General features: G+C 42.3%; 1 protein-coding gene across 3 annotated transcripts; it reads left to right on the forward strand.

The window, feature by feature from the left end:
- The first annotated feature begins 1 nt into the window (after position 1).
- tax1bp1a (Tax1 (human T-cell leukemia virus type I) binding protein 1a) lies at positions 2-24,665 on the forward strand. 3 transcript variants are annotated; one of them, XM_005728810.2, is made up of 18 exons: positions 2-180; positions 4,122-4,195; positions 4,481-4,695; positions 8,055-8,157; positions 8,932-9,122; positions 9,358-9,513; positions 13,894-14,042; positions 14,438-14,528; positions 14,650-14,835; positions 14,969-15,220; positions 15,623-15,814; positions 15,924-15,996; positions 17,071-17,570; positions 20,301-20,387; positions 21,406-21,592; positions 21,675-21,883; positions 22,539-22,621; positions 23,224-24,665. In XM_005728810.2, the coding sequence occupies exons 3-18, from the start codon at positions 4,507-4,509 to the stop codon at positions 23,432-23,434; spliced, it is 2,859 nt and encodes a 952-aa protein (XP_005728867.1). In that variant the 5' UTR covers positions 2-180; positions 4,122-4,195; positions 4,481-4,506; the 3' UTR covers positions 23,435-24,665. The 3 variants fall into 3 exon arrangements, with proteins under 3 accessions (XP_005728867.1, XP_005728868.1, XP_005728866.1); XM_005728811.2 differs by lacking the exon at positions 4,122-4,195 and having other exon boundaries at positions 23,224-23,463; positions 23,799-24,665; XM_005728809.2 differs by lacking the exon at positions 4,122-4,195.
- The last annotated feature ends 759 nt before the right edge of the window (positions 24,666-25,424 follow it).

The raw sequence follows: 25,424 nt of genomic DNA on the forward strand, positions 1-25,424 counted from the left end.
TATTCCTAGCAGCATCACTGGTACTTCTCAGCATCCCGGAAGTCCAGCATCATTTTCTCTTTCAGGAAGAGAGAGACGCATCATCGCCAGAGCTTTGACAACAACGGGGACACTGGCAAAAACATCGGCCAGGCCGGCAGACATTCACTCTGTTTTGCAAGTGGAAATCCAATGAAAAGGGTACCCTTTTTAAATTCAGACTAAAATAACGCTCGTGAAAATCTTTGCTCTCTTTTCTCAGCCAGACAGCTAGCTGTCCGACTAGTATAATGTTTAGCTAGCTGGTGACTTGACAGGACATGGCCTGTTCACAAGCTAATATTAGCTCCTTAGCCATAACAAATAAGATTAACTCCAGGCTAACTGAGCTCGTTTTACAGGGCTGTGCTCTACTTTAGCCGTTGTGTGCTGCCTTCGTCGTGTTTTGGTCGAAGCGGATCAGTGGTCAGACGTTGTACGTTAGCTGTTTAGCTTAACCGAGCATCAGTTTATGACTTAGACTTGCACGTTATGTTTATCAGTCCAGGGTTGGGTGTATAGAAAATGCAGGGATTTAGGGTTTGTCGTTGTAGCTTGCTTCGCAGTTACGGAGATGACTTGGTGACCGTGATGCTAAGCAGCGGCATCATTCTTCTTGACCACGAACAATAGCCCTGACTGTGCAGTTTAAAGTCAGCTGTTTCATCACAGTGGTGGGGCGGTTTCTTCATATATGGGGGTTTATACATTCGTGAACAATGTCAAGAGATTATAATTATAATGTCACTGATACCTCTGCTTTTTCCTATTTAACACCCTAGTTTTTCAGCAGTGTAGTACTGCATAAAAATGTCTTTAAAGAGATGCCCATAGCAGAGACACCATTTTTCAAATTATGGTTGTGTACATCACCACAGTGAATGAAACAACTCATATGTAGTTGAAGTGCAGATTTCAGTGGGTTGAACAAAAAGAGCATAGAAATGTGAGGAACTAAAGTGTTTTTTAACACAAGTCCTTCATTTTAGGTGCTCAAAAGTAATTGGTAATTAAATTAAGAAAATAAAAGGTTCATTTCTAATACTTGGTTGAAAACCTTTGCTGGCAATGACAGCCTGAAGTCTTGAACTCATGGGCATCACTGGATACTGGGTTTCCTCCTTTTTAATGCTCTGCCAGGCTTTTACTGCAGAGGTTTTCAATTCCTGTTTATTTGTGGGCCTATCTGTTCAAAGTTTAGTCTTTAACAAGTGAAATGCATCCCTGATTGGGTTAAGCTCTGGTGACTGACTTGGCCATTCAAGAATATTCCACTTCTTTGCTTTAGTAAACTCCTAGGTTGCTTCGGCTGTATGTTTTGGCTCATTGTCCATCTGTATTATGAAACGGCGCCCAATCAACAAGCAGACAGTATCTCTGAACATCAGAATTCATTCATATGCTTGTGTCTTGTGTCACATCGTCAATGAACACTAGTGTCCCAGTGCCACTGACAGCCATGGATGCCCAAGCCATCACACTGCCGCTGTTGTGTTTTACAGATGATGTGGTATGAGCTTTTTGACACCCTCTCAATCCTTTATTCTTGCCATTATTCTGGTAGAGGTTGATCTTGGTTTCATTTGTCCAAAGAATGTTTTTCCAGAACAGTGCTGTCTTTTTTAGATGTTTTGTTATTGTTGTTGTTGTTGTTGTTTTTTTGTTTTTTTTAGCAAAGTCCAATCTAGTCTTTCTATTCTTGAGGCTTATGAGTGCCTTATACCTTGCAGTGGACCCAGTGTATTTACTTTCATGCAGTCTCCTTTATGGTAGACTTAGATATCAATACTCCTATCTCCTGGAGAGTATTGTTCACTTGGTTGGCAGTTGTGAAAGGGTTTCTCTTCACCATAGAAGTAATTCTGCAAGCATGCAACAATGTTAGATTCCATGTACGTCCAGGCCTTTTTGATTTGCTGAGTTCACAAGTGCTTTCTTTCTTTCTCAGGATGTACCAAACTTTTTCATTACTAATATTGTAGCAATTTCTCAGATGTTTGTTTTTTTTGTTTGTTTTCACAGCCTGAGGAAGGCCTGTTTTTGTCTGCTTAATCGATAATGACATATATACTCATGGCAACTTTATTAGGTATACCTGTTCAATTGCTTGTTTACATAATTACCTAATCTGTCAACCACGTGGCGGCAACACATTAGCTATGTAGACATGGACAAGGTGACATGCTGAAGTTCACACCAAGCATCAGAAAGCAGAAGAAAGGTGATTTAAGTGACTTTTTGTGATTGTGGTTGCCAGATAGGCTGGTCTGAGTGTTACAGATATGGTTGAGCTAATGGTAATTACCTCCACATCCATCTCTAGGGTTTATAGAGATTTTTTAGAAAAAGATAAAATATCCAGTGAGCCGTAGTTCTCTAGGCAAAAATGCTTTGCTGATTCCAGAGGTCAGAGGACAATAGCCAGACTGATTCAAGTTGATAGGATGGCAACGCTAACTCAAATAACAACTTTTTACAACCAAGTTATGAAAAAAAGCAAAATTATTTATTAGTTATAGGTTTGCTACACCAGCAGAGGACCACATCAGCTACCACTGCTGTCAGCTAAGAACAGGCAATTGAGGCGACAGTTCACACAGGGTCACCACAATTGGACAATAGAAGATTGAAAAAAAGAGACATCATGACTCTCATTTTCTGCCGCAACTTTTGGATGGAAGGGTCAGAATCTGGCTCAAACAACATAAAAGCATGGATCCGTCTTGCCTTCTGTCAGTTGTTCGGGCTGATGGAGTTGCTACAGTGTGATGGATATATTCTTGGCACACTTTTGGCCAACTGAGCATCTTTTAAACAAAAAGCCTGTTATTACTATATTATTCCATTTTTGAGGACCGTGTCCATCTTTTCATAACCACAGTGTACCCATCTTCTGATGGCTGCTTCCAGCAGGATACTGTTCCATGTCACAAAGCTTGTTTATCTCGAACTGGTTTCTTGAATATGACAGTGAGTTTACTGTACTCAAATGGCTTCCACAGTGACCATATTCCAATCCAATAGAGCACCTTTGGGATGTGGTGAAACAGGAGATTCCCACCCAGTGCAGCCAACAACTCTTCAGCAACTGTATGATGCTATCATGTCAATATTGACCGAAACCTAAGAGGACTGTTTCCAGTAAAAGAGGGTTCAACCCAATAATAACTGGTAATTAATCAAGTGGTCTAATATGTTTAAAGCAAGGAAAAATATGGAGAGAAATACATCTCAAAAGGGGTTGCAAATGCGTGGGATATGATTCACTAGCGTAAACTAAGATTTACAAATGTGTGCAATGATTTGTTTGTAAGCACTGGTTGATTTTTCCCAGCGGAAGAATGTTCAACATGTAAAAGCAGATTATTGAAACCATATATTATATTTTATAGGCTATCGTGTAATGTCTGTAATTGGTTAATCACATTTTCTAAGTTTTTTTTAGAAAAAGAAATGTTCACTTTGTTTGGAAAAAATAAAAAACGCTGCCCAGATGTCCCAGTTTTGCACTGGCACTTGAAACCAGCTGGCAGCATTCAATTTGTCTTAAATGTGTGCATGCGACATGGTCTGTGCGTATTAGGCGATTCGTTCACATGCATTTAAAGTTTTGTAAGGGAGCGACAGAGCTGTTACGTGTGGTTTTACACATTTGTACGCATAGAAAGGTTTTTAGAAGTCAAAAACTTGGGATCTTTGAGCTAAACTTAATATATTGTGCATAAGTGATCAGTATCAGTTTAGATGTACATATTTGTGAAATAATTTTACTTGTGCTCAAACTCCTTTGTATTTGTGCGTTGAGTCCTCAAAAGTGACACACAAATCATTTCACACATTTGTAAAGCTCAGTTTATGCTTGTATATCATGTTGTACGCCTTTGCAACCTTTTTGAGACATATTTCTCTTCATAGAAAAACAAATGTTAATAAACTTCCTCTTATAGAGGTGTAGCACACTTGGTTCCTGAGAAGCAGTGAGCCTATAGTCTAGTTGAAGAACCGAATTTTCCAGTTTGATATGCATATTTAAACATTCAGCACGACTGCTTGCTTCTTCGCTCTGTGGGAGATACACTTGTGTACACTTTTACCTGTTTCAGGTGCAGAAAGGGTAAACATGGTGTCATCACTTTTATGAGTGGGAGAGAAAGTCAGGCCTCCGAAGATCTTTAGTGTAAGTGCAACTGCTTTATCATCTCAAAGTCTGAACACAGTGTCAACAAAAGGATTGCGTGTGACTCAGGAGTGCAAAAGCTAACTGACATGAAGTTTTATGGCACGTCATTGCTTTGCAATGTACAAGTGTCAAGGAAAAACATGCCAGCAGAGCATAAAGGAATTGAGACACTTGGAATCATTTGATTATAATAGATTGCATCATTTTGGAACAGCTTTTGTGTTAAATATTTGCTTTTTCACTCCATACTTATTTGTGTCTATGCTGTTTTCCCTTTTCTAGACAAATGAAGTGACCAACAGGAAACAATGTCATCGTTCCAGGTGGTGGATTCATCGCCGGGCAGCAGCGTCAGCGTGATGGAAACGTCCAACTTTGCCCACGTTATTTTTCAGAATGTGGGGAAGAGTTTCCTACCCCAGGCACCCTTGGAGTGTCGTTACACCCTGACCCCTTACATTACTCCCCACCCCAAAGACTGGGTGGGCATTTTCAAGGTACATACACACACACACACACACACACACACACACTACAGCTGCTATTACTCAGACCACGCTTCAAAGACAAAAGCAGGCATAATCGGTTAAAGACCAGACGTTTATATAATAGGAATCATTTGTGTTACCGAGACATACTTAGTGAATAAAACAATTTCCCGCCCATTATACGAGTGTTTTTTGACATGGATTATGTGTTAGCGTTTTATTAATTGGCCATAGGTTTGTACTTGGCACATTAACACATACATCCGCCTTGACGCTAATGGCTGAGCTCTTCTCTACATGCCTAAAACCTCACCGCAAGCTTTGGTGTGGTTGCTCTACATGCAGAAGGAGGAAGAGTGTGCATGGTGGGCTGGTTACAGTAGGTCTCACTGGAGGGGGGGACGAGGCAATCATTTGGTACTCTTTATGAACCATTCTGATTCCTATTAAGAACACACACACACTTTTGGCATGTTGGCTCACCATCTCTTTCCATCCTTTTCGCTGCTTCCTGCTAAGCAGCATCCCCCCGTGCTCCGTCCTTTTATCGGGGCCATCAAATCTCACACGTAATTAACAGGAAATGCGAACGAGGAAGCTGAATGTCTCGTAAAGTCAAAAGACAAACATTTTATCGTTGTTTAAGAACTGACTTCAAATCCACCAGCTCAATTAAAAAGGAATAAAGACGCCGCGTTTATTTGGAAAAAAAGTCGATTGGAAAATGTAATTATTGTAATCCGTGCTAATGAAACCTGTTTGATGGTTAGAGCTTCATGGCAGGGAGCAAGCAGACCACGCTTCTTTAATCCTTTTGACGTATACGTCTGTCTTTTGTGTGTGTTCACAGAGATGTTATTTTACAGCAGCAAAATCTCTGCAGTATCAGTGTATACCGTCTGTTACAAGAATACTTAACCCTTTCAGCTAATAATTATTTTGTCAGGTAATCAAGTTTAGTATTTAAAGGGGTTTTACAAATGGTAATGACCACTGGAAATCACTTGAATGATTTTTACCTCCTTTTTCCTCAGTTGGGCGGGTTTAGTTTCTTTGTTTCTATTGGAAGGATTACTTCCAAGGGACTTAGACTAAATTAGAGTTGATTAACTTTTGGAGTCAGTCAAGATCTGGCTCCAGAAATTAGTTTGAAGGATTTTGTACCATTGTGAGCAGAATTGTACATTTAATATCAGCTCTACATACATATCAAATAGGAAGACGCCTTGATGTCCTAGATATTCTTTTTGATCTAGAAACTCAGCTTGTACATGGCACAGAGAGAGACTTCAGAGCCTCTGGCAGAGGTATGAAGTATCAGACTTCCCCTGCATGGTTTTCACTGGGTATTTGGAAACTGTAAGCTTGCTTATTTAAAAAAAAATGACTGTTTACATTTGACTTTTTCCTCAAACGTCTTGAACTCACTGTTGAATACTCTGTGTTTGAGTCCTGGAGGCAAAACTGTTCCACAGAGATGACTCAGAAAGAGAATATTTTCTTCCTCTTACCTCCGACATCCACAGGCGTTACCTGAACGCTAGAGAGACTGAGTAATGAAGCAGAGAGACCGAGTAACAAAGCTGACTTGCTAAGAGGATGACTCAGGTGGCTCAGAGAGGCAGTGCTCAGTTGAGTTGTGTACAGACACCCCCTAGTGGTCGAAAATATTCATAGCCCACAATAAGGATCCTGCCATAACAAATGTGCTCCTAGATGGTGTTGCATTGAAACAGTACTCACATACACAGTGAAGATCAACAGTTCCCATTACAATCAAGCTTGCTTAGCTTTCTTTCTTTCGTCTCTTTGCGTCACTGAAAAACATTTCAACATATTTGTTTTATTTGGCTACTGACAGCCTGACTCACGTGCACACACACACGCTAATGCACACACACATTCATCTCCCTGAAAAGCCCCGTGGAGGTTTTTGGTTGTGGCATGTTCGTTGGGTCGGCAGGGAGAAACCCGTTGTGTGAGTGTATAATTAAAGTGTCATCGTGCTGTTCCCTCACACCTTGGATGAATGATTGATAGCTGCTTTGCCTGTGATTATTTTATAACAGCACTCATCTGTTGGAATGCCACACCATACCTAACCAAGTGTCAGTCAACTTCACTCTGCAATTAGCAAAATTATTTATGTCTGTTCTCTCTTAAGCAAATACACATGACCACACGAACAAACCTGGCTGGAGTCCCATCGCAGCCCCGCTTCTCACTCAGATGCTGTTGGCGGTGGAAGGAATGTTCTTGGCAGCAAGATTTCACGTTGACAATTACCATTTGTTTGGAGCAGCATTATACGCAGCGTAATGGGGTTGATGCGGCACACACTGCAATTACGTTTCGGTGCAACAACATTATCAAATCTGAAAGCCTGACAAACGTTTTGAGTAGCTCGGGTGATTTACTGTCGTCACCTGAAGCTTCCGTGTTTTGTTTTTGTTGACTGTTTTTTTGTACTTGAAAGTCATTTAATGATTTAATCAGTTAAAAGTCATTTATTTTAATATTTTCCTACAGAAACAGTTTTTTAAAAACTCAGCTCATTAAAGAGAAAATCAGCAAGCGTTGCCTGTTGATCATCTAAGTGTGATATTCTTTGGTTAACTCTTCTTTTTTTTTTTCTTTTTTTTTCTTTTCTTTTAAGAAAACAAAACGTCCTGCACTTCCACAGATGGTTGAGTTTACTGCAGCTGAAACGTAGTTATGTAATGTCACAATAATGCATCGCGTACTTATGAGTAGGAGTTGCAGGGAGGTATGCGTGTGCGCGTGCGTCCAAGACGGGGCGCGTGCGCGGCTGTATGTGACAGATTTACAATGCACGGAGCTGAATTGGGACGGGCACGACGACCTTTCATCACCTGTCTTCTAACAACACGTGAAATCCAGGGAATTACATTTCCCTTCTCATTTTCTGTAAAATTTTCACCTTATTTGTATCCACTCTCCCGCTTCCCTCGCCTCCCCCCTCCCCCCCCATTTCTTTGTTGGCTAGTCTCTGCAGCCCCCACGAGCCCACGATTGTATGCAGACGAGCCCCCCTTGCCCTTCCACCCTTTTCTCACACCTTTGCTGGTCCTCTTTTTTGTGGGTCCAAAAGGGGCAGGAACTGAGGGTAGGAGTGAAAAGGGGAGGAGGTGTGTGGAGAAATGAGGGGTTTTAAATGTTTCCATTCTTGCTTTGAACATTGGATGTAGTCCTCCAGAATGCTTCATCAAGCATCTTTTCAAATCAGATCTAACGATTAACACATGTTTGCTGGAAAATTTGGCCTTCTTCAGCGTGATTTGAACTGCAGCACACAACTTTTACACTGTGGGATCGTTTGTTTATTTTTGTTTTTAATGTCTCCTCAGGTGGGTTGGAGCACAGCCAGAGATTACTACACCTTCGTTTGGTCTCCTATGCCTGAAAACTATGAACCAGGAAGTACTGCGCACAGGGCTGTGGTGTTTCAAGGTACAGCACACACACGCACGCACACTTACATACTATTTAAACCACTATACAAACCCAGGGTATTCCAAAGTTACTCCTCCATTTTACAGTGCATATAAAAACCAGCACTTTTATTTAATAAGGGAACACGACCGCAAACTGAGGCCTGGGACCTGAGCACCTCTCAAACCACACACAGACACACACAGACACAGACAGTTGAGGGCCTGCAAACTGGTTTTACTGGGCCTGGAACGGTCAGACATTACACAGTGAAAATATGAGAGCACGCTGCGGTGTGTCAGGAGTCAGTAAAACCAGTTGGCTTCTGGATATTCCTCTACTGCCCTAGAGGACCAGGGCTCACACTTGAATAATGTGCTTCAGTTTCCAGTGTAACCTTGGAATGCTCGAACCCAGCATATGTAATGTATTTTCTAGCTAAATCCTCTGCATAAGTCTTCTCAATGCTGGTGATTTTTTCTTTCTCTGCTTTGAAGCAGAACAGTTGGATGGATATTTGGGGTGATATTGTAAATATAGGCAGTCTAGAACAGTTTTGAGCAGGTTTGGTCTATAAAAGAACCCATTATGTTAATTTCCAGCTGCGTGTTTTTATTCTTGGTCTATAAAGAAGGAGCTTTGGATGATTCACAGTTTAAGTTCTTCGTGCTGCACCTGACACTTAAGCTTTTATTTCAGGAGATATATGTGTATATGTGAACGATTATAAGGAAGGGCACAACGTGCCCCCCTTACGTGCCAACATTACGTTCTTTTTTCTTTGCTGTGCAGCTTATTATGTTCCTAAATCTGATGGAGAGTTTTACCAGTTCTGTTACGTCACTCACGCTGGTGACATCAGAGGAGCCAGCACACCCTTCCAGTTCAGGTCAGCCACGCCCACCGAAGAGCTGCTGACTGTTACTGAGGATGACAGCAACTCCGACATACTGGTCGTCACCACCAAAACGGGCCTGCTAGAGGTAGAATGCACAAAATGTTATTATTTATTTATTTCCCCAGTTTTCTTAACCCCTCTGGTCTTGAGTCATCAAACAGCGATCTGCAGTGTAACTGACTATAGAATCAGCACTCTAAATAGGGGGAAAAGTGAGAGGTAAATGTAATAAATTGCAGAAGACCAGAAGATAACCGTGACCAATCCCCTTCAAATTGAGTCGATCTGATTTTTTTTCTGCTTCTCCTTCTGCCTGTTAGCGTGTGGAGGAAGCACAGCAGGAGCGCAGGGAACTGCTGAAAGCTATGCGTCTCCTGCAAGAGGAGAAGCAACAGCTGCAGGAGGAGCAGAAGCGACTGGCCAGGGAAAGGGAGCAGGAGAGGGAGACGTGCTGCCTGCTGCGGACACATAACCAGGTTAGAGGTAGTGGGCTAAGTTTTGAATAGTACAGGCTCCCACGGAGGGGGAGGGAAACCTGTAGGGGCAGCTGTGGCTCAGGAGGTAGAGTGGGCCGTCCACTAATCAGAAGGTTGGTGGTGCAATCCCCAGCTCCTGCAGTCTTCATTTCAAGAATCCTTGAAATGTAGTTCCGCTGATGCATTCATTGTGCATGAATGTCAGACAAGGAGCTTAGGCCTAGAATAAAGTCAGAATGTGTGTGTGTGAGTGAAAAGGGGCTCGTAGTAAAAAAGCACTTTGAGTTCTCAATTAGGAGTAGAAAACTCCTGTATAAGTGTCCATCCTAATTAATGAGTCTAAAAATAAATAACTGGTATTTCTCGTTTTTTCTTTTCGTTTTTTTTTTAAAATTGCGGTTAAATTTGGAACCCTGAGCAATGTTCCCACCCTTAAAATAGCCCACAGGTTTTTATCCAGTTGTGACATGACAGGCCTACGTCAGCAATGTTGGATTAGCCCCGTAGCCTACATCTCTCATCTGCTTGTTGTCATCGCCAACAATGATGAACTTGTTTTAATGTCCGATGGTAACCTCAGCCAACCCACAAACCAAGCAATTAATATTCCTAACGTTAAGTAACAGAGCTCATTCTGTCTTCAGTTTAAAAGTCAGAAGTTTTATTTAGAATGGTATTTAAAAAATCTGAAGTCTTCACTCGCCCTAAGCCCCGTAGTAGCAAAAATATTTGGGAATACTCAATAGAGTTCAAATGTCCGTATATGGATAAAATAAATAAACGGTATATATGCAACCTTGAGACTGAAGAGAGTTAAGACAGTTTCGGTGTGTGTGTGTGTAGTTGTATTTAGTGTATGGGTGTGTACAGGTGAGTGTGTAGATGGACACAGGCTTGGAGCCAGTTCCTCACCAGTGATCATAGGTCTGAAAACTTCAAAGGGCTAAATTCATGTATAATCTGTTTCCATGTTTGACAGACACACAAAAAGCTGCTCAGTGTGTGTCTGTTTGTGCATGTGTTTGTGTGTGTGTGTCTTTTTCTCCCTCTTTAACGACCTGACTCAGTGGGCCAGAACGGAATTGGGACACAGTTTTTCTTGGGCATCTGGCGTCAGGGACGATGCCATCGCAACCACAGAGTGAACAAACATGACGTCAAACGCACACACACACCCACGTGCATGCGCCTGTACAAACCCCCGTCCCCTCCGTCCCCTTAGGCTGTCACATTCACATTCAGGTTCTACACAACAGGGCCCCTCTAATGTGCATTTACACATGCACAAGCATGCACACACACACACACACAAACGCACTCATTATGCCACCCGCTTGCAAACCCTTTTAGTCTGTGTGTGGAATGAGAGGAGGGTAGTCCGCAAAACCGCCTGTCTGAAAAAAGAGCCCTGCCCAGCCTGAGGGACAAACACCACTCAGTCACGCGATGCAGTGGCCACTGCTTTCTCACTGTCTTATTTTCTTCCCTCTCGCTTTTTTTCTCTCTCCCTCAGAGTTTCTTAATTGGCATGACGAGGAAATAAATTTTTAATCCAAGTTAAAATGATACGTTTAGAAAAATCTGTCAAAATGAATAAAGTTTAAAAAAAAACTAAAAAAAACTTCTACACCCAGTTCGTCCGCTATGTCCCTCACACCTTCTTCACTCACTCACCAGGATGAGTCACATTTTAGCATTTTATGAGATCCTCATTTGATAAGCAGTAGCTTGGCACACATGCCCAAAAGCAGTCACCTCAAGCTAGCTCAATAAAAGTAGGAGAGGGGAGTTGGCAGAGAGAAGTGAAACCCAGAAAGTTGCCAGGTTTTTCTGAGCTTGAAGCCAGTCTCTTATCGCCCCCTAGTGCAGCTTCCTGGTGTAGATCCACAGGCTGCTTTGAGTTAGTCTGTTGCTCCTTTTTTCCCCCCTTTTTTTCTTTCTTTTTTTTTTTTTATGAAGGACAAAATCGCCATAAATTACACACACACGCTCTGTTATTACCATGCTGCTTTTCATTCAACAGGCATGTCCATCTGCAGATATACGACCTGTGTGAATAGGGGTGTGTGTGTCATTTGTAAAACATTTACAGTAGGTGCGTTAGCTCGTGGCTCGCTGATGAAAATATCCTTTGAGTTTCTTAACGTGAAAACATAAGTACATATTTTGTGGCTGCTAATTTTACGACTATACTTTTTATAAGGTCTTTACGCACTGCTAAAGTGCTTCCCAAACGCCAGCCGTAAAAATCATACAGTAATCTATGCAGAGCCAAGCCCAGAGGGAGACGGGCCTGAGTATGCGTTGGAGTGTGCATGTGCACTCTGTCTGTCTCTTGTATGTCCTTGACTGTGTAACTGTGTGTCTGTCTTTCCTAGTGTGTGAAAGAGAATGGGTGTGTTAAGGGCTCATACTACAAAATAAAGGAAGGGTGTGTGCACAGGTATGTTGTCCTGTCACAACCAATATTAGCTATGCATGATTTAATGTCGTTCACTGCTAATTCGCAGCAAGTTCAAACAAGGTATTTCCTCTGCAGGCACACCACACGGAGAAAACAAAACTGATATAATGTGTTGTTTGATAGCAGTAAATTGTTTTGTACTTCCACTACAGGATGCTACTGAACATTTTTTTTGGAATCTACATAGTTATTCTGTGCTTTGTGTCCAACAAAAGACTTAATGAGTCATAACTTGTAACCAGTTATTTATGAGTGATGAGATAAGGCTTTATTGAACCCCTAGAGGGGAATTCACATGTTACAGCTGCACTAGAAATATGCCGTAGAGGTCGAGAACAGTAATAAATAATTAAATACAGTTGTGGTCAGAAGTTTACATACAGTCATCGTGGGCACAAATGCAATGTTAATTTGGGGCTTTTAATGATTTCTTTCAACTTTTTACAGGATGGCATGGTTGCATAGTTTAGATCTTTAATGACAAACAAGAATTGGACACACAAGTTGCACAGACTAAAAAAACTTTTAATATTTGGTTAAATGTCCCTTAACAAATAATACCTCCATCAGACTTTTTTTTTTCTGGCATAATTCAGATTAATATTTGACCACTCTTCCTGGAAAAGTTTCATTTAAATCGGCTGGCTTCCTGGCACGGATCTGGCATTTAAGCATAGTCCAAGAGTTTTCAGTGGGATTGTGATCAAGACTTGTGGAAGGCTATTCCATAAACTTAATACAATCCAAAACCAGTTTTGATGTGTGTTTGAGATCATTGTTCCATTGGAACACCCATGTGTCCAAGTTGAAGAATTTGAAGGTACTCCTCTTTCATTATACCATCCATTCCATGTAGTGTACCAGTATGACTGGCAGGAAACCAGCCACCGAGCATGATGTTACAACTACCATGCTTGACAGTTGGTACAGCATTCTTAGGTTTGAAAGCCTCATCTTTATTCCTCCAGTAATCTATCTTGTCTATCTTTGTTTTGTGTGAGCATAAAAGTCACATGAGACGATGAAGGCATTATGTGACATTAGTCCATGTGGGCAGCTATAAATTTCAGTCAAGTTTGAAGGTGTCAGTTTTGGAGCAGAGGATTCTTTCCTGGTCAGCACCCTCTAAGTCTATGCCAATGTAAAATTTGCTTCACTGTGGACAGTGGTGATTTGTGTTTCCTGGGTTGATCCTGAACATCCTAACAAAATTCCTTTCATCTGAGGGTGATAGTTCCAAACCTTGGTAAAGACACAGCGGAGTTACATACAGTTGTTTGAGCTGATGATCTTGAAATCTGTAGTTCTTTGCAAATGTCTCCCAAAGACCCTCCCAACTTGTGTAAATTTAGACTTCCCTCTCTTCACTGAGTTCCTTGGACTTTCCCATTGTTCTAACTAAGGATCAGTCCAATATGTGCTGTCAAATAAATGCTTTTTATGGCGAACTGAAGCTACAATTTGTTGTCAAGATGATGTAGAACCTTCAGTACCACTTCACAAAAGATATAAGTGAATGTATGTATATATATGAGCTTGTATGTATACTTTTGACATGTTTGAGAGAAGGATTTGGGAAAATCCAAAATAAATTCAAACTTTTACACTCAATTCTTGTTTTTAAAGTCCTTAAAGATCCTGAAAAAAGGACAGTTAAAGAAAATCACAAAAAGTCCATAATTATTATGATGTTCGTGGCCAAGAGGAGTGTTTGTGTGTGTTTAAGCTTCTGACCATAACTTTTGATTTAAAAAAAAATTTCTATTTATGCTGTACAAATGATAAGAAATATATAGAGACAGTAGTATTTGAAATATAGTGAACGGGTTTGGCAGGGCTATAATAGAGCTCTTCAGCTACTGAGATTGACTGTAGTGGCTGTCAGGCTGATGTACAGCTACCTCTCTGGCCCGCAGGAGCTGCTGCGTTCTTCACAGGGCCTGTCAGAAGAGAGGGAGGAGGTAAGGCGGAGGCTGACAGAGGCTACGGACCGAGTACGCCAGCTAGAGGAGGACCTGCTGGGAGTCACTCAGAGGGGCCTGCAAAAGGAGACAGAGCTGGATTGGTGAGTGAAGAATGGCAACATGTAACCATCAGTCATCCATTTGAAGACAGAGTGTTTACATAAATCTAAGCAAGCTTAACATCAGCCTCACAGATGTGGAATATGTGTAGAATAGTTTTGCATGCGTGTTTACTTCCCAGGTTTAAACACGCATACAAAATTGTGCCAGATGCTGCACAGGAATATGTCAGCCTGGCTTTAACATATTTCACTGGCATCTTAAGTCTCTCATTTGATATTTTCCGGCCTTATACACACACAGATTATACCCATCAGTAAAGCCATGTTTAAGGTGTCCACTTAATCACTAAATAGCTTTTTGTAAGAAAACTTTAGATTTATAATATGAGACACAAGAAAGCACTAAAGAAGTTGTTTTTCAATATGTCTTTCAGTCTGCGTGATCGCTTAAAGAAGCTGACAGCAGAGAGAGACAGTCTGGAGAGCCAGCTGAAGAATGAGAAGGATGAGCGAGATCTTTATAAGGTGAAGAAGTGTTTTACGTGAAAGGCTGACTTTTTTTTTTTTTTTTGTACCAGCCGAGGGTGTGTTTTTGTCTGCATTCTTACTTGACCAGTTCTGTTTAACTGTTTCGCCATATGTGTAGGCCCACCTGCGCAGCACAGAACTGGAGAACACTAAGCTGAGCGCAGAGCTTCAGATGCTAAAGGCGGTGGAGCTGAACCGGGAGGTGACCATCGCTCAGTTCCAAGAGGAGCTGGAGAGGCTCAGGGCCTGCGTTGCACAGAGAGACAGTCTGGAGAAAGAGCTGCTGGCACACAAAGCTGACAAAGTAAAAGTGCTTGTGTATATTATTGCTGGCAACACTAAAGTAGTACTCAAAATGTAAACAAAAATGTCCACTAATCGCAGGGTTAGCATTTTGATGGTATAGCTTTAGTAAAATCAGTTCTTTCTGTCTTTAGGCAGAGCTGGCCCGTGTACGTGAGCAGCTCCGTCAGGCTGAGGAGCAGCTCCAGGCATCCCGGCAGCAGGCCTCTCTGCTAGCCTCGGAGCTGCGTGACTCAGCCAGTACTCGCGACCACACGATGACCGAGCTTTACCGCGCCCGCTTAGAAGCCGACAAGCTCCGTGCCAGTTTAGCTGATGCCCAGGCAGAGTGCCAACGCATGGAGAGCCAGCTTGACCGCATGAGGAGCACTGCACAGAAGGAAGTGGTCAGTGGTCGACTTCCTTAATATCTGTCCCTGTGTTTAGGGAAAAGAGGTTTAGGGAAATCTGTAGCTAAACATGGAAAGGAATTTTCACACTTTTCAGTTTTATTTAGATGGATGATTTTTACATGAGAACTGAGGACAACCGATTTAAGCAAGAGAAATTTTAACTGTTTACCATTTTAACAAAGAACACAGTGCAAAGAAGATTTTGGCGTTGAGCCTTTTTTTTGTTTGTTTATAATTTATTGCTGAACAGTTTGAACTGTGTTAGATTACAAAGCTCCTGCCTTAGTCGTTCTGAGTCTCAAATATTTGTTATATTAAAATGGAGATAAATAAATTCACAAATACTTTTTTTTGTTTGTTTTTATTTAATCAATTTTTTTAACACTGTGTGTTCAGGGTGTTGGGACCAATGGGGACATGACCCCCAACATGATTGTGGTGTCAGAGGCAGAGGCTGAGCTGCAGAGGGAAGTGGAGGAGCTGAAGCTGCGTCTCCACATGGCTGCTGAGCACTATAAGGAGAAGTACCGGGAGTGTCAGCGCCTCCGCAGACAGGTGGCCAAACTGAACACAGCGGAGTCCCAAGGGGTGAGTAATTTTTAGCAATGCTCATCAGGCTGAAAAGAAACATTTCGTTCAGTTCCATATGTGCCTAAACCAGCAAAATTGCATTTCATTGATGTGTATATCTTTGCAGGAGCCAAAGAGAAATGCATCTACTGAGACAACACTGGAGCCACTGACCCCTAGTCCAGAGTCACCAACAGGAGGTACATTCATTCAGATAAAGGGCATATTCCATCTGTCCATTTTCTGCCATTTATCCAGGTCTAGGTTGGGGAGACAGCAAAGACGCCAAGACCTCCTTCTCCCCAACCTCCTTCTCCAGTCAAGAGATGTAATTTCTCTAGCATTTCTGGCTGACCACTTCAACTGCCTCCTTTCAATGTGGAAGAGTAGCAGCTCAGTCAATCTGAGTGAATGACTGAGTTCCTTACCTTATCTCTGCGGACCTGTATTCACAATCTCAGTTTCTCACGACCATAGGTGAGAGTAGGAACAAGATCAGTCAGTAAATCGACAGCTTCATTTTCATACTCGGCTTTCTCTGTACCACAACAGACCAGTTTGGCATTCGTATCACTGCTTATATCGCACCAATCCACATGTCACTCTCCCCTAACTGGTGAACAAGACGCCAGGATACCTAAACTCCTCCACTTGAGACAACAAATCATTCCCAACCTGGAGTGGGCACTCTACCCTTTTTCAGCCTCACACTTGGAGGCACTAATTCTTAACCTAACCACTTCACATTCAGCTAAAAACTGCCCCATTGTAAGCTGGAGGTCATGGCTTGATGAATTCATCAGAACCACGTCATTTGCTAAAGCACTGTTGCCTTACAGTTCGACCACCATCTGGCCAGTGCTTTTCTGTGTGGCATTTGCATGTTTGCCACATGTTTGTGTGGATTCTTTTTGGGTTTTTGGGAAAGTCATCCTGTATCTTTAGCAGAAAAATAGCCACAAAACATAATGTTTCCACCTCCGTACTTGACTGAAATCAAACGCCTAATTTTTATTTTGGCAGTCTCTCTCTCGTGTCCTTGTGCACCTCTGGATCACTTTTGCCAGGCTGCAATAAGTTCGCTCATAAAAACTCCACTCTGTACCCTTGTACTTGTGCTGCTGCAGATTTCTCCACAGGGTTTCAGTGAAAGACCCACTGTTTTCCACCCAGTGCCAAGGAGCTGAATTATGGTTAATGCCTTCAGCTCATATTTCTCTGTGTAAAACTCTTTACATTTAAATAGGTTTAATTGTAACTTTGTGTTTTTACAGGAAATATAGCTGCGGCAGTCCTACAAGAAGCTGTTGAGATGACAATCACTCCAGACGTCAGCAACAAGGAAGTCACAAATGCTGATACACAAGTGTGCACAGAGAAGGAGGAGCAGAAGACACTGAATACACTTGAAGAGAAAGCTGAGGTGAAGGTTGAAAGTCAAGTTAAACAAATGGATGAGAATGAAAAAGAGGAGTGGAAGGAGAGCCTGCCGGAAGAGAGCCTGAGGATGGCGAGTTGGGTAGAAGTGGAGAACGAGAGGCTGGGCGCTGAGGAAAACAGTGAGGTGGAAGGGGCCCTGAATATGGAGGAGCTGAGGGACGGTGCCGAGGAGCAGGGGCTGGAGGTAGAGGAGAGGTGCATGGAAGAGGCAGAGAAGGAGCAGACTCGTTCAGTGGAGGAGGAGCTGGCAATGATGGAGGAGAAATGGAGGGAGCAGTGCGCAATCAACGAGACACTCAAACAACGGCTGGCTGACGAGGAGGAGCGATTCAGAGTAAGACACAAAGACATAACCTTAAGATTAAGTAAATCTCAGAGAGAATGTGATTGTGAGGGTGTTGGGTCTCATTCCACAGCAAAAAGTAACAGAAATGAGATATACTGGTTAAAATAAATACTGACAAAGTACAACTTTGAGGACATAATTTGCAGTATATTCACAATATACAGATTTCACTATACAATTTTAATAAATTCATACAAATTACAGAAACTGAGTTTATTCATATTTTTAGCATCAACAAAGGAGTGGTTGCAGTTTTACCTGCTAGACTTGCCTTAATGTTCCAGCACCTTGAAGACTAGCTGTATGCCGCCACATAGTGCAGTTCCAGTGCAGCGCTCTGTATAGACTTCCCTGGCTTTGCTCCTGCTCCAGGAGTTCAGTGTTTTCATCACTGGTGGTAATAGCAGGCGTTCTGCTGCGTGATTTGTCAAAAACAGATCCTGTTTTGAGAAATTTGCCACGGATTGCATAAATTGTGTTATGCGCTGGAGCAGTGTCGTCGGGGACTGAAAAGCTTCTTGCTAAGTAGGAAATTTTGCAATGCTGCTCCAGTGTCACTTGGCGGACCATGGGCACAAAAATGATACGCTTACCAAAACTGTAAAACCAAAACTGTCATATATGCTCATGGCCTCAAGTCTTTCCAAATAAAACCTGAAATGAATTAGAAAAAACGAAGTATATACCGGTAGTGCATTTTGGGACACTCCTGTATGTTATATATCTATACTCAGTGTATAACAAATTGTTAAAAATTGCAATAATATCATATCATGCTATATACATGCTATCATGTATTGTGATAATATCATGTCGTGGGGATTTGTACCTCTACTATTGGTAGATTTTTTTTCTTTCTTTCTTTTTTAAAATCTTCACTTAACATGCATGGCTGCCTCTGTGCTGCTTTCATTGTCAAATTCAGTTTAATGCTCTTTTATGCACAATCTACCATTAAAATAAAACACAGCTGCCTGAAAAACATTGTTGTACGACGGTCTGCTGTGCCATGCACACTTTAATGTAATACCCAGTCATTCAAATGGAATTTGCTGAACCACAAAGCCTGAAGAACAACAAATGTCTAACTGCTCTACTACTTACAGTATGGATCATACCTTCCAATGGGTGAGCCAGCATGTGTGGTATGTGTGCGTGATTCAGTAGAGACCTTGCATTTTGAATGCGAACCTCCACTAAAGTACCAAATAGCATTTAATCTCCATGAGTGAGTGTGTGTTTATCGGCGCTGTAAATACGGCTCTCCCTCAACTTTGATAGAGTCTCCTGTCTGGGGCGAGCACCCCGGGTCCCAAGCTGCTCTTAATGGCCCCGGAGACTGACAAGCGAGGCAGCCGCAGAGCGGCATGCTTTACGGCTGTTTACATCAGCCACCCAGAGGAAGGAGAGAGGGAGAGGAATAGGATGAAGTGTGTGGGGGGGGTGCATAGTACTACATTGCTGCGGACTCCCTTCACCTGAACTTAACCTTCTAATGCCGTGCCGTAAATTTATGATAGAAGGAAAACACGAGAGAGGACAAAAGGAGATGAAAGAGAACAAGTGGGGGAAGCAAAAGAAGCGAACAGAATTTAAGAGAGAAAAAATTGGGATAGACAGATGGACATTGAGCAGAAAGAGAAACCATGGGAAGGGAGGGAATCTGGAACCTTTGAAATGGGGTGAAATTAGAGAAGACGGGCAACGGGCCATGTAAACTATCCCACAGGGTCAGTTCTGTTAGAGGCTAAGAGATTTACTACGATCCCCTGGTCCGCTTCAGCTTTATGTTATGTTATGTGTTTTATAGCAAGGCCCACACATCTGAGGCTGCACCAGGTGAAATTAAAACCAAATATTTTCACTTACCTGGCTGTATGAAGGCTGATTTTGGTCTTCTCAAGTTGGCACAAAATAAAAGCAACAAGTAAAGCGGTTATTATCAACTAAAAGCTGTATGAATCGTATGAATAAAAATACTGGTGGCCGCCAATGCTATCCCATAGCCTAATACTAGATAAGAGCACCTATGGTATCAATTTGAAAAAATCCTTGGCCACATCGGCCTCCAGTTATCACGTAGACAGAATTTTCAAAAAACTTGACCTCTGATCCTGACTTTGAGGTCAAGATCAAAATCGTTCAAACTGGTCTGAGATTTTCAGTAGATGCTCCTATGGTATGCATTTGAAAATCCTATATTGCATCGTTCTTAAGTCATCATGTTCACAAACTTGGGTGTCCATGCTACCCCGCCCGGTGGCGTGATGAAAATACTCCTGAGCTGTACAGCCCTTCAGCGGTATTGTACAACTAAGGGGGAAAAAGTTGAAGATTATTAGTTAAAACTATGGTTGGCAATTAAAATTATTGGCTAACCATACAGATTGGCAGTTAGAATAAAAATAAAAGTTTTGGAAAAACTGAAACAACTAAACAAAAACAAATGCTATCAACACATAATAGATTAAACGAGCTGTTATTAAATTGAGCCACAGCTAAACGTTGAGGATGAAATTGCTAATCTGAAAATAATTGGTAAGAGTAAAGTGTAGGCAAATCCTGGTTTTAAATGAGTTCAAGATAATACAGTTGAACATGAATGGAGCTGTTGATAAAGGGATTCTTGAGCCCATCTTACAGGTCTGTACGTCAAATGAAAAAAAAATGCTGAGATGCACTGTGCTGTGAGTTGATTGTCTTTATCTATTTCACTAGGTCCAAATGGCAGAGAGAGCCAGCGAGGTCACCGAACTGAAACGCAACCTTGCCCAGGCTCTCAGAGACAAAGAGCAATTACAGGAGGTAAAGATGCCACCACCAGTGTTCTCTAAATGAATTTCAATGCAACATTGTTGCTTTAACAGCAACTCAGCACTTTCATTCAGGTTTTCCACTTGTCTGCACATAAATTGTGGCCATATTGGCCTGAAAAGAGGAGAAAAATCAACTGTCACCATGGAAATCGGTCTAAAAACAGTGAAAATGTTAATGCACTCTCTCCACACATAGTGCCCGAGCACTCTAGAAACTTTTGCATACTCTGATTTCTAAGCAGGCACAAGTTGAGCATAAATGAATCTATTCATTGCAGGTAAAACTGTGCATATTTCAACAATGACCTCAACTTAAGGTTATAAAACTTTAGCCTCAACATAGCTCTTACTTACAATCAAATTCACATACTTAGACAATGTAGACGGAGCTGAAGCCCAGACCAGTATCATTGCTTTCAATTATAGGAGGTGTATGAACCATTTCCATAGCTTTTTCTTTCTTACTCAACACTCCCCACTCTCCTCTAATTAATACATCTATACTTGCTTCTTTCGCCCACTGGTACAGTGCCATTAGATGGTGCAAATGCCACACAACGTGTCTGTTTCACCTTCCCAACCCTGGTTTAAATGTTAAACCTGATAGCAGCGCACTAATGAAGTCATAAAGAGAGGAGATCAGGGAGGAATAGGGAGAGTAAGGAAGGAGTTACAAAGAAAGGGAGAGGGTGAGTGCTTCTATCAGCAAAGCCAGAGCAGAGGGAGCCAGAGTCTGACACCCATTACAGTAATGAGTAGGGTACTAATGCGCTTGCTTCAGATATAATCACAAAGGGCAGAAACAATGTAGACGGGAAACTTAACTCTTAAGATGAACGCACTCACCAACTGTGAGAAAGGTTCTGCTGAAATGTTAACTGATGACTTATAAAACTGAGACTGACTGCGGTTCTGCGCTTATAGCATCAGGAGGATATCCAGGACTTTTTAAATGAGGTGTGGCCGTGAAGTGTAAAATGTAAAGCCCTCTCGCATCTCTTCTGTAGCAGTTGCAGCGTTACATGTCCAGGCAGAGGGAGCAGGAGGTTGCTGTTCAGGGTGCTGAGGTCCGGCAGCCAATGGTGCTGCGCTACCCTCTGCCCTACCCCCAGCATCCCTCCCCTCCGCCGCTGGTGCCGCAGAGGCCCGCTGAGCTGCAGTACGGCAATCCTTACTCCACCGACACCACAAGAGGTCGGGTCAGAAACTGAAATGATTTACTCGCACTCTGTGTCCCTGCTGCTCCCCTGCTGCTTTAATGTGTTAATCTTTTTAGATCGGGGGGATGTTGCACTTTCCCCTGAGCACGTGTCCCGTCCCCCACCTGAGGCTCCATCCTGCACCCCTCCCTGCGCACCTCCGATCTCACCGTCTAGCCCGGGTCCGGGAGCACCAGGCTGGGATCGAGAGGTGGTCTGCATCCAACCCTCCCGTAGCACAAGTCCCCCCGAGACCCTCGAGCATCCACCAGAGGAGCCACAAAATGTGAGTAGCGGTGTATCTAGCTCAAAACTGAAAAACCTATTGTTGGCTAAAATTTTATATTTAGTGTATGTAGTGTTGTTATATATAAATAATGCATTGTATTTCTGAATAAATACAAAACCATGATTGGCAGCATTAATTGACCTCTCTACATAACTTTTGAGGGATATTTTAAATCACTGTGATGCGATCCCAGCCGTTGCTCTCCTACACTGGCTTTTTGTTGTTGCCACGATAATCCCGCGTTTACTTCACCCTTCTCCGTCTCTGGAGGATTTCTCCCTCGCTAAACGAAGGGAAATGCAGCTTGGCCTTAAAAGACGGTGCTTTGAACTCATTTGCATGAAGCTCTAATTAGTGTCACTCCTTCAGAGCTCAAGAGAGATGAAGATAACAAGAGCTGGGGGAGAGTAATTAGAGGAGGTTTTGCATAAGGACAGGCAGAAGATGAGTTAGAGACTGTCGGATAATGGGGCATCCTTGTTTACTGTCATGTAATAGAAACGTAGGTACACATAGTTTACTAACACACGCTTCATTTACTTTAGTCGCACTCCTTTTTCCTGTAATTGTCTTTGGAGGTGGTGTTCATTAAAGCTTTCAGATCTGTGAGCAAATAGTGGAAATTTTCTTTTTGTGTGTGTGTGTGCCAAAGGTGGGAGATGGGGCTCAGCAGTCCTGTGATCATCAGCCCAACAGACGCAGTGAAACCAGGAGCAGCTTCTGCTTTGACTCCAGGTAGGACATTCATTTTCAACACAAGGTGTCCTAGAAGACACGACACATAAAGAAGGAAACAAAGTAACGCACAAGAGCATCAGTAAAAACAGATGCACAGACAGCTGCTTTGTTGGGAGTTTTTGCCTTGGAAAAAAAAAGATTTGTATCAAAGTAGCCATTGATTCATTTTCTCTCCAGAACTTAAACTGCTCCAAGTAAGACCTCTTCATTTTGAACCCCAGTATATATGACATAACATGCTAAATGACACAGTCAGAGATTTCTTCCTTATGAACATAGAGGATCACATGAAGACAGAATTAATTTATCTGTTTCTGCTCTTACGGGAAGAGTAGCGCACAGAGCCAATAATTACCCTGCAGGGGGGGTAACACAGTTGCTTATTGCAAGTGACTCAACAGCTGCTTTTCAAGAGGCGCACGTCTCTGGCTTTCATTATTTAGTCATAATCTGGTCTGTGAGCAAAAGAGGCCTACTCCATTACAATGATCCACACGGAAACTCACATTTCTTTTTCAATTTTTTGTCTCTCTCGTCTATCCATCACCCCTTCCACCAACCCCCGACCTCATCAATTTTCCCCTCATCCCCTTCCGCAGTAGTGACGTTCACAAGCGCTGCCCGCTGTGCGAGGTGATCTTCCCGCCGCACTTTGAGCAGCGCAGCTTCGAGCAGCACGTCCAGAGCCACTGGAAGGTGTGCCCCGTCTGCTCCGAGCAGTTCCCGCTCAACTGTCAGCAGCAGCTCTTCGAGCGGCACGTCCTCACGCACTTTGACGGCCACGTCCTCAACTTTGAGCAAATCGAATGAAGGGGAGGGGGTTCCGGCATACTGTATGGGTAAATATGTGTCGCTATTAGTTGATTTTGACTCGGGTTTGGTTGATTTATCTTGTTAACATACAATCATTTGCACTTTTGTTGTGATTTTTCTCGGGGGTTTTTTTTTTCCTTTTTGTTTGGAACGTTTAAGAGAATGTAGTCTACTTCTGAAAGGAAGCAGAGTTTGTACTTAGGCGGCTAGTCCTCCCAAGTTATTTAGCAGCTTTTCACGTTAACATACAATCATTAACATTCAGGAATAGTGCCACAATCCTTTGCTTTTCTAGCATCTTTCTCCTTCAAGGGATTAAATGCACAAATATATATATTTTGTGTTCCAAAACAATTCACAGACACAAAGCTGAACTGGGACTCCGAGGGAAAGCATCCTAAACGTCCCTGTTCTTTTAACTTCTCCGAACATGCATACACCAAGTGAGAAATCATCCAAGGCAGTGAGTCGTCCTTTATTTGTCCTCAGAGTATGATGCTTCGCAAGACGCGAGAGATAAGAGCATAAATGCAAAGTGAATATGAATATGTGACATCTTAAAAGAGTCGCCTGTGCGTGTACATAAAAAGTGAAGAACTGTGTGGTGGAGATGAAATATTGTACGTATGAGATGGTTTAAACACAAAAGAAAACAGCACTACATTTTCATGTATCTGCACTAAATAAGGCTTTATTCTGAATGTACTGTACATAAATGAAAAGAAATATAAATTGTGGCGATACCTGTGAATTACGTTGTGAACCCGCCTCCCCTTATCGTTACCTCCCTCATATTTAAAAGAAGACAGGACCAATGATGTTTTACTTCCTGGCGTGCACTTTCTTGATCTTAGGTCGGCCGTACGAAGCTGGGCTTAGGAGATAATGAACCTCGTTTTTGGCTAAACTGGCTGCCGGACACGGGGTTAGACTTGTTACGTACTTTCATGTTTTACAGTCACAGTCTGTTAGCCCTCATGACTGAATGTCGTTTATGTGCGTCTTCACGGGGCTTCATCACCACCGCTTGTTTATTTCAGTCATTATGCGTGTTGTAACCAGGCTTTTTAAAAAAAAAAAAGAAAAAGGAAAGAAACGCACATGTCCAGTCATCACAAGACAAAACTGTGTATGTATGTCACGTGTCCGATGCAGGCCTTTTCATGTGAGAATGGTTTAAGTGGTGCTGCAAAGATCTTTATGAATAAAGTCAGCTTGTCTAAATGCATTTTGATGCTTTGTTCTTCATTTCTGAGCTGAATAAGTAATGAACACGAGTCTGAGATGTGGAGCTTTTTTACTTTATTTTGCTTTTTTTTTTCTCAGTCGTTTCCTGTTTACATTTAAGCAGCTTCTCTTTTATATAGAAAGACAGGTTGACATCATTTACAAGTCACTCTTCTCAGAACCTGTTGTACCCCCGTACAAAAAAAGGAAACATCAGTCTCCACGTTACATACGAAAATATAATTTAAAAGCACTTGACAACAGATGCACGTTACAATACATTCACTGTACACGGTATATTGAAGTTCCTCCCTCATCTCCCCTCCAGCACACACCCTCCGTTTCTCCTCTCCCATATGTGCGAGTGGCCCTCCCGAGTCTGAAGCTGAGGATGGGTTTTGTTTTTACGAGTGCTTGACAGCTCAACTTTCAGTCTGTCCCCGCAGAGAACCTTCTCTCCTACGCTCAAAGGCCGGACTGAAGTGTCTTCTATCATCATCTCAGGCTAGCAGCTCCACAGATGTCCTCGTAACCTGGTGCCAGGATTTTACAGATCCAGGTTCCAGGTGGTTTAAAATAGGCATGGATTTGTGCTTATGTAGTAGCACACTCGCTGAGGGTATGTGGCGATCCTGCAGTCTGCCTTTTAACAACATTGTGTAAGTAAAAATCCCTATAGCCAAACTGGAGGACAGGACGGTGTGTGCATGTCGGAGATCACTGTACCTATCAAATGAACGGGGGGCTCATGCTGCAAGCC

The sequence above is a fragment of the Pundamilia nyererei genome, unplaced genomic scaffold (assembly GCF_000239375.1).
Source record: "Pundamilia nyererei isolate P.nyererei 1_Seehausen unplaced genomic scaffold, PunNye1.0 scaffold00030, whole genome shotgun sequence".
NCBI lineage: Eukaryota > Metazoa > Chordata > Actinopteri > Cichliformes > Cichlidae > Pundamilia > Pundamilia nyererei.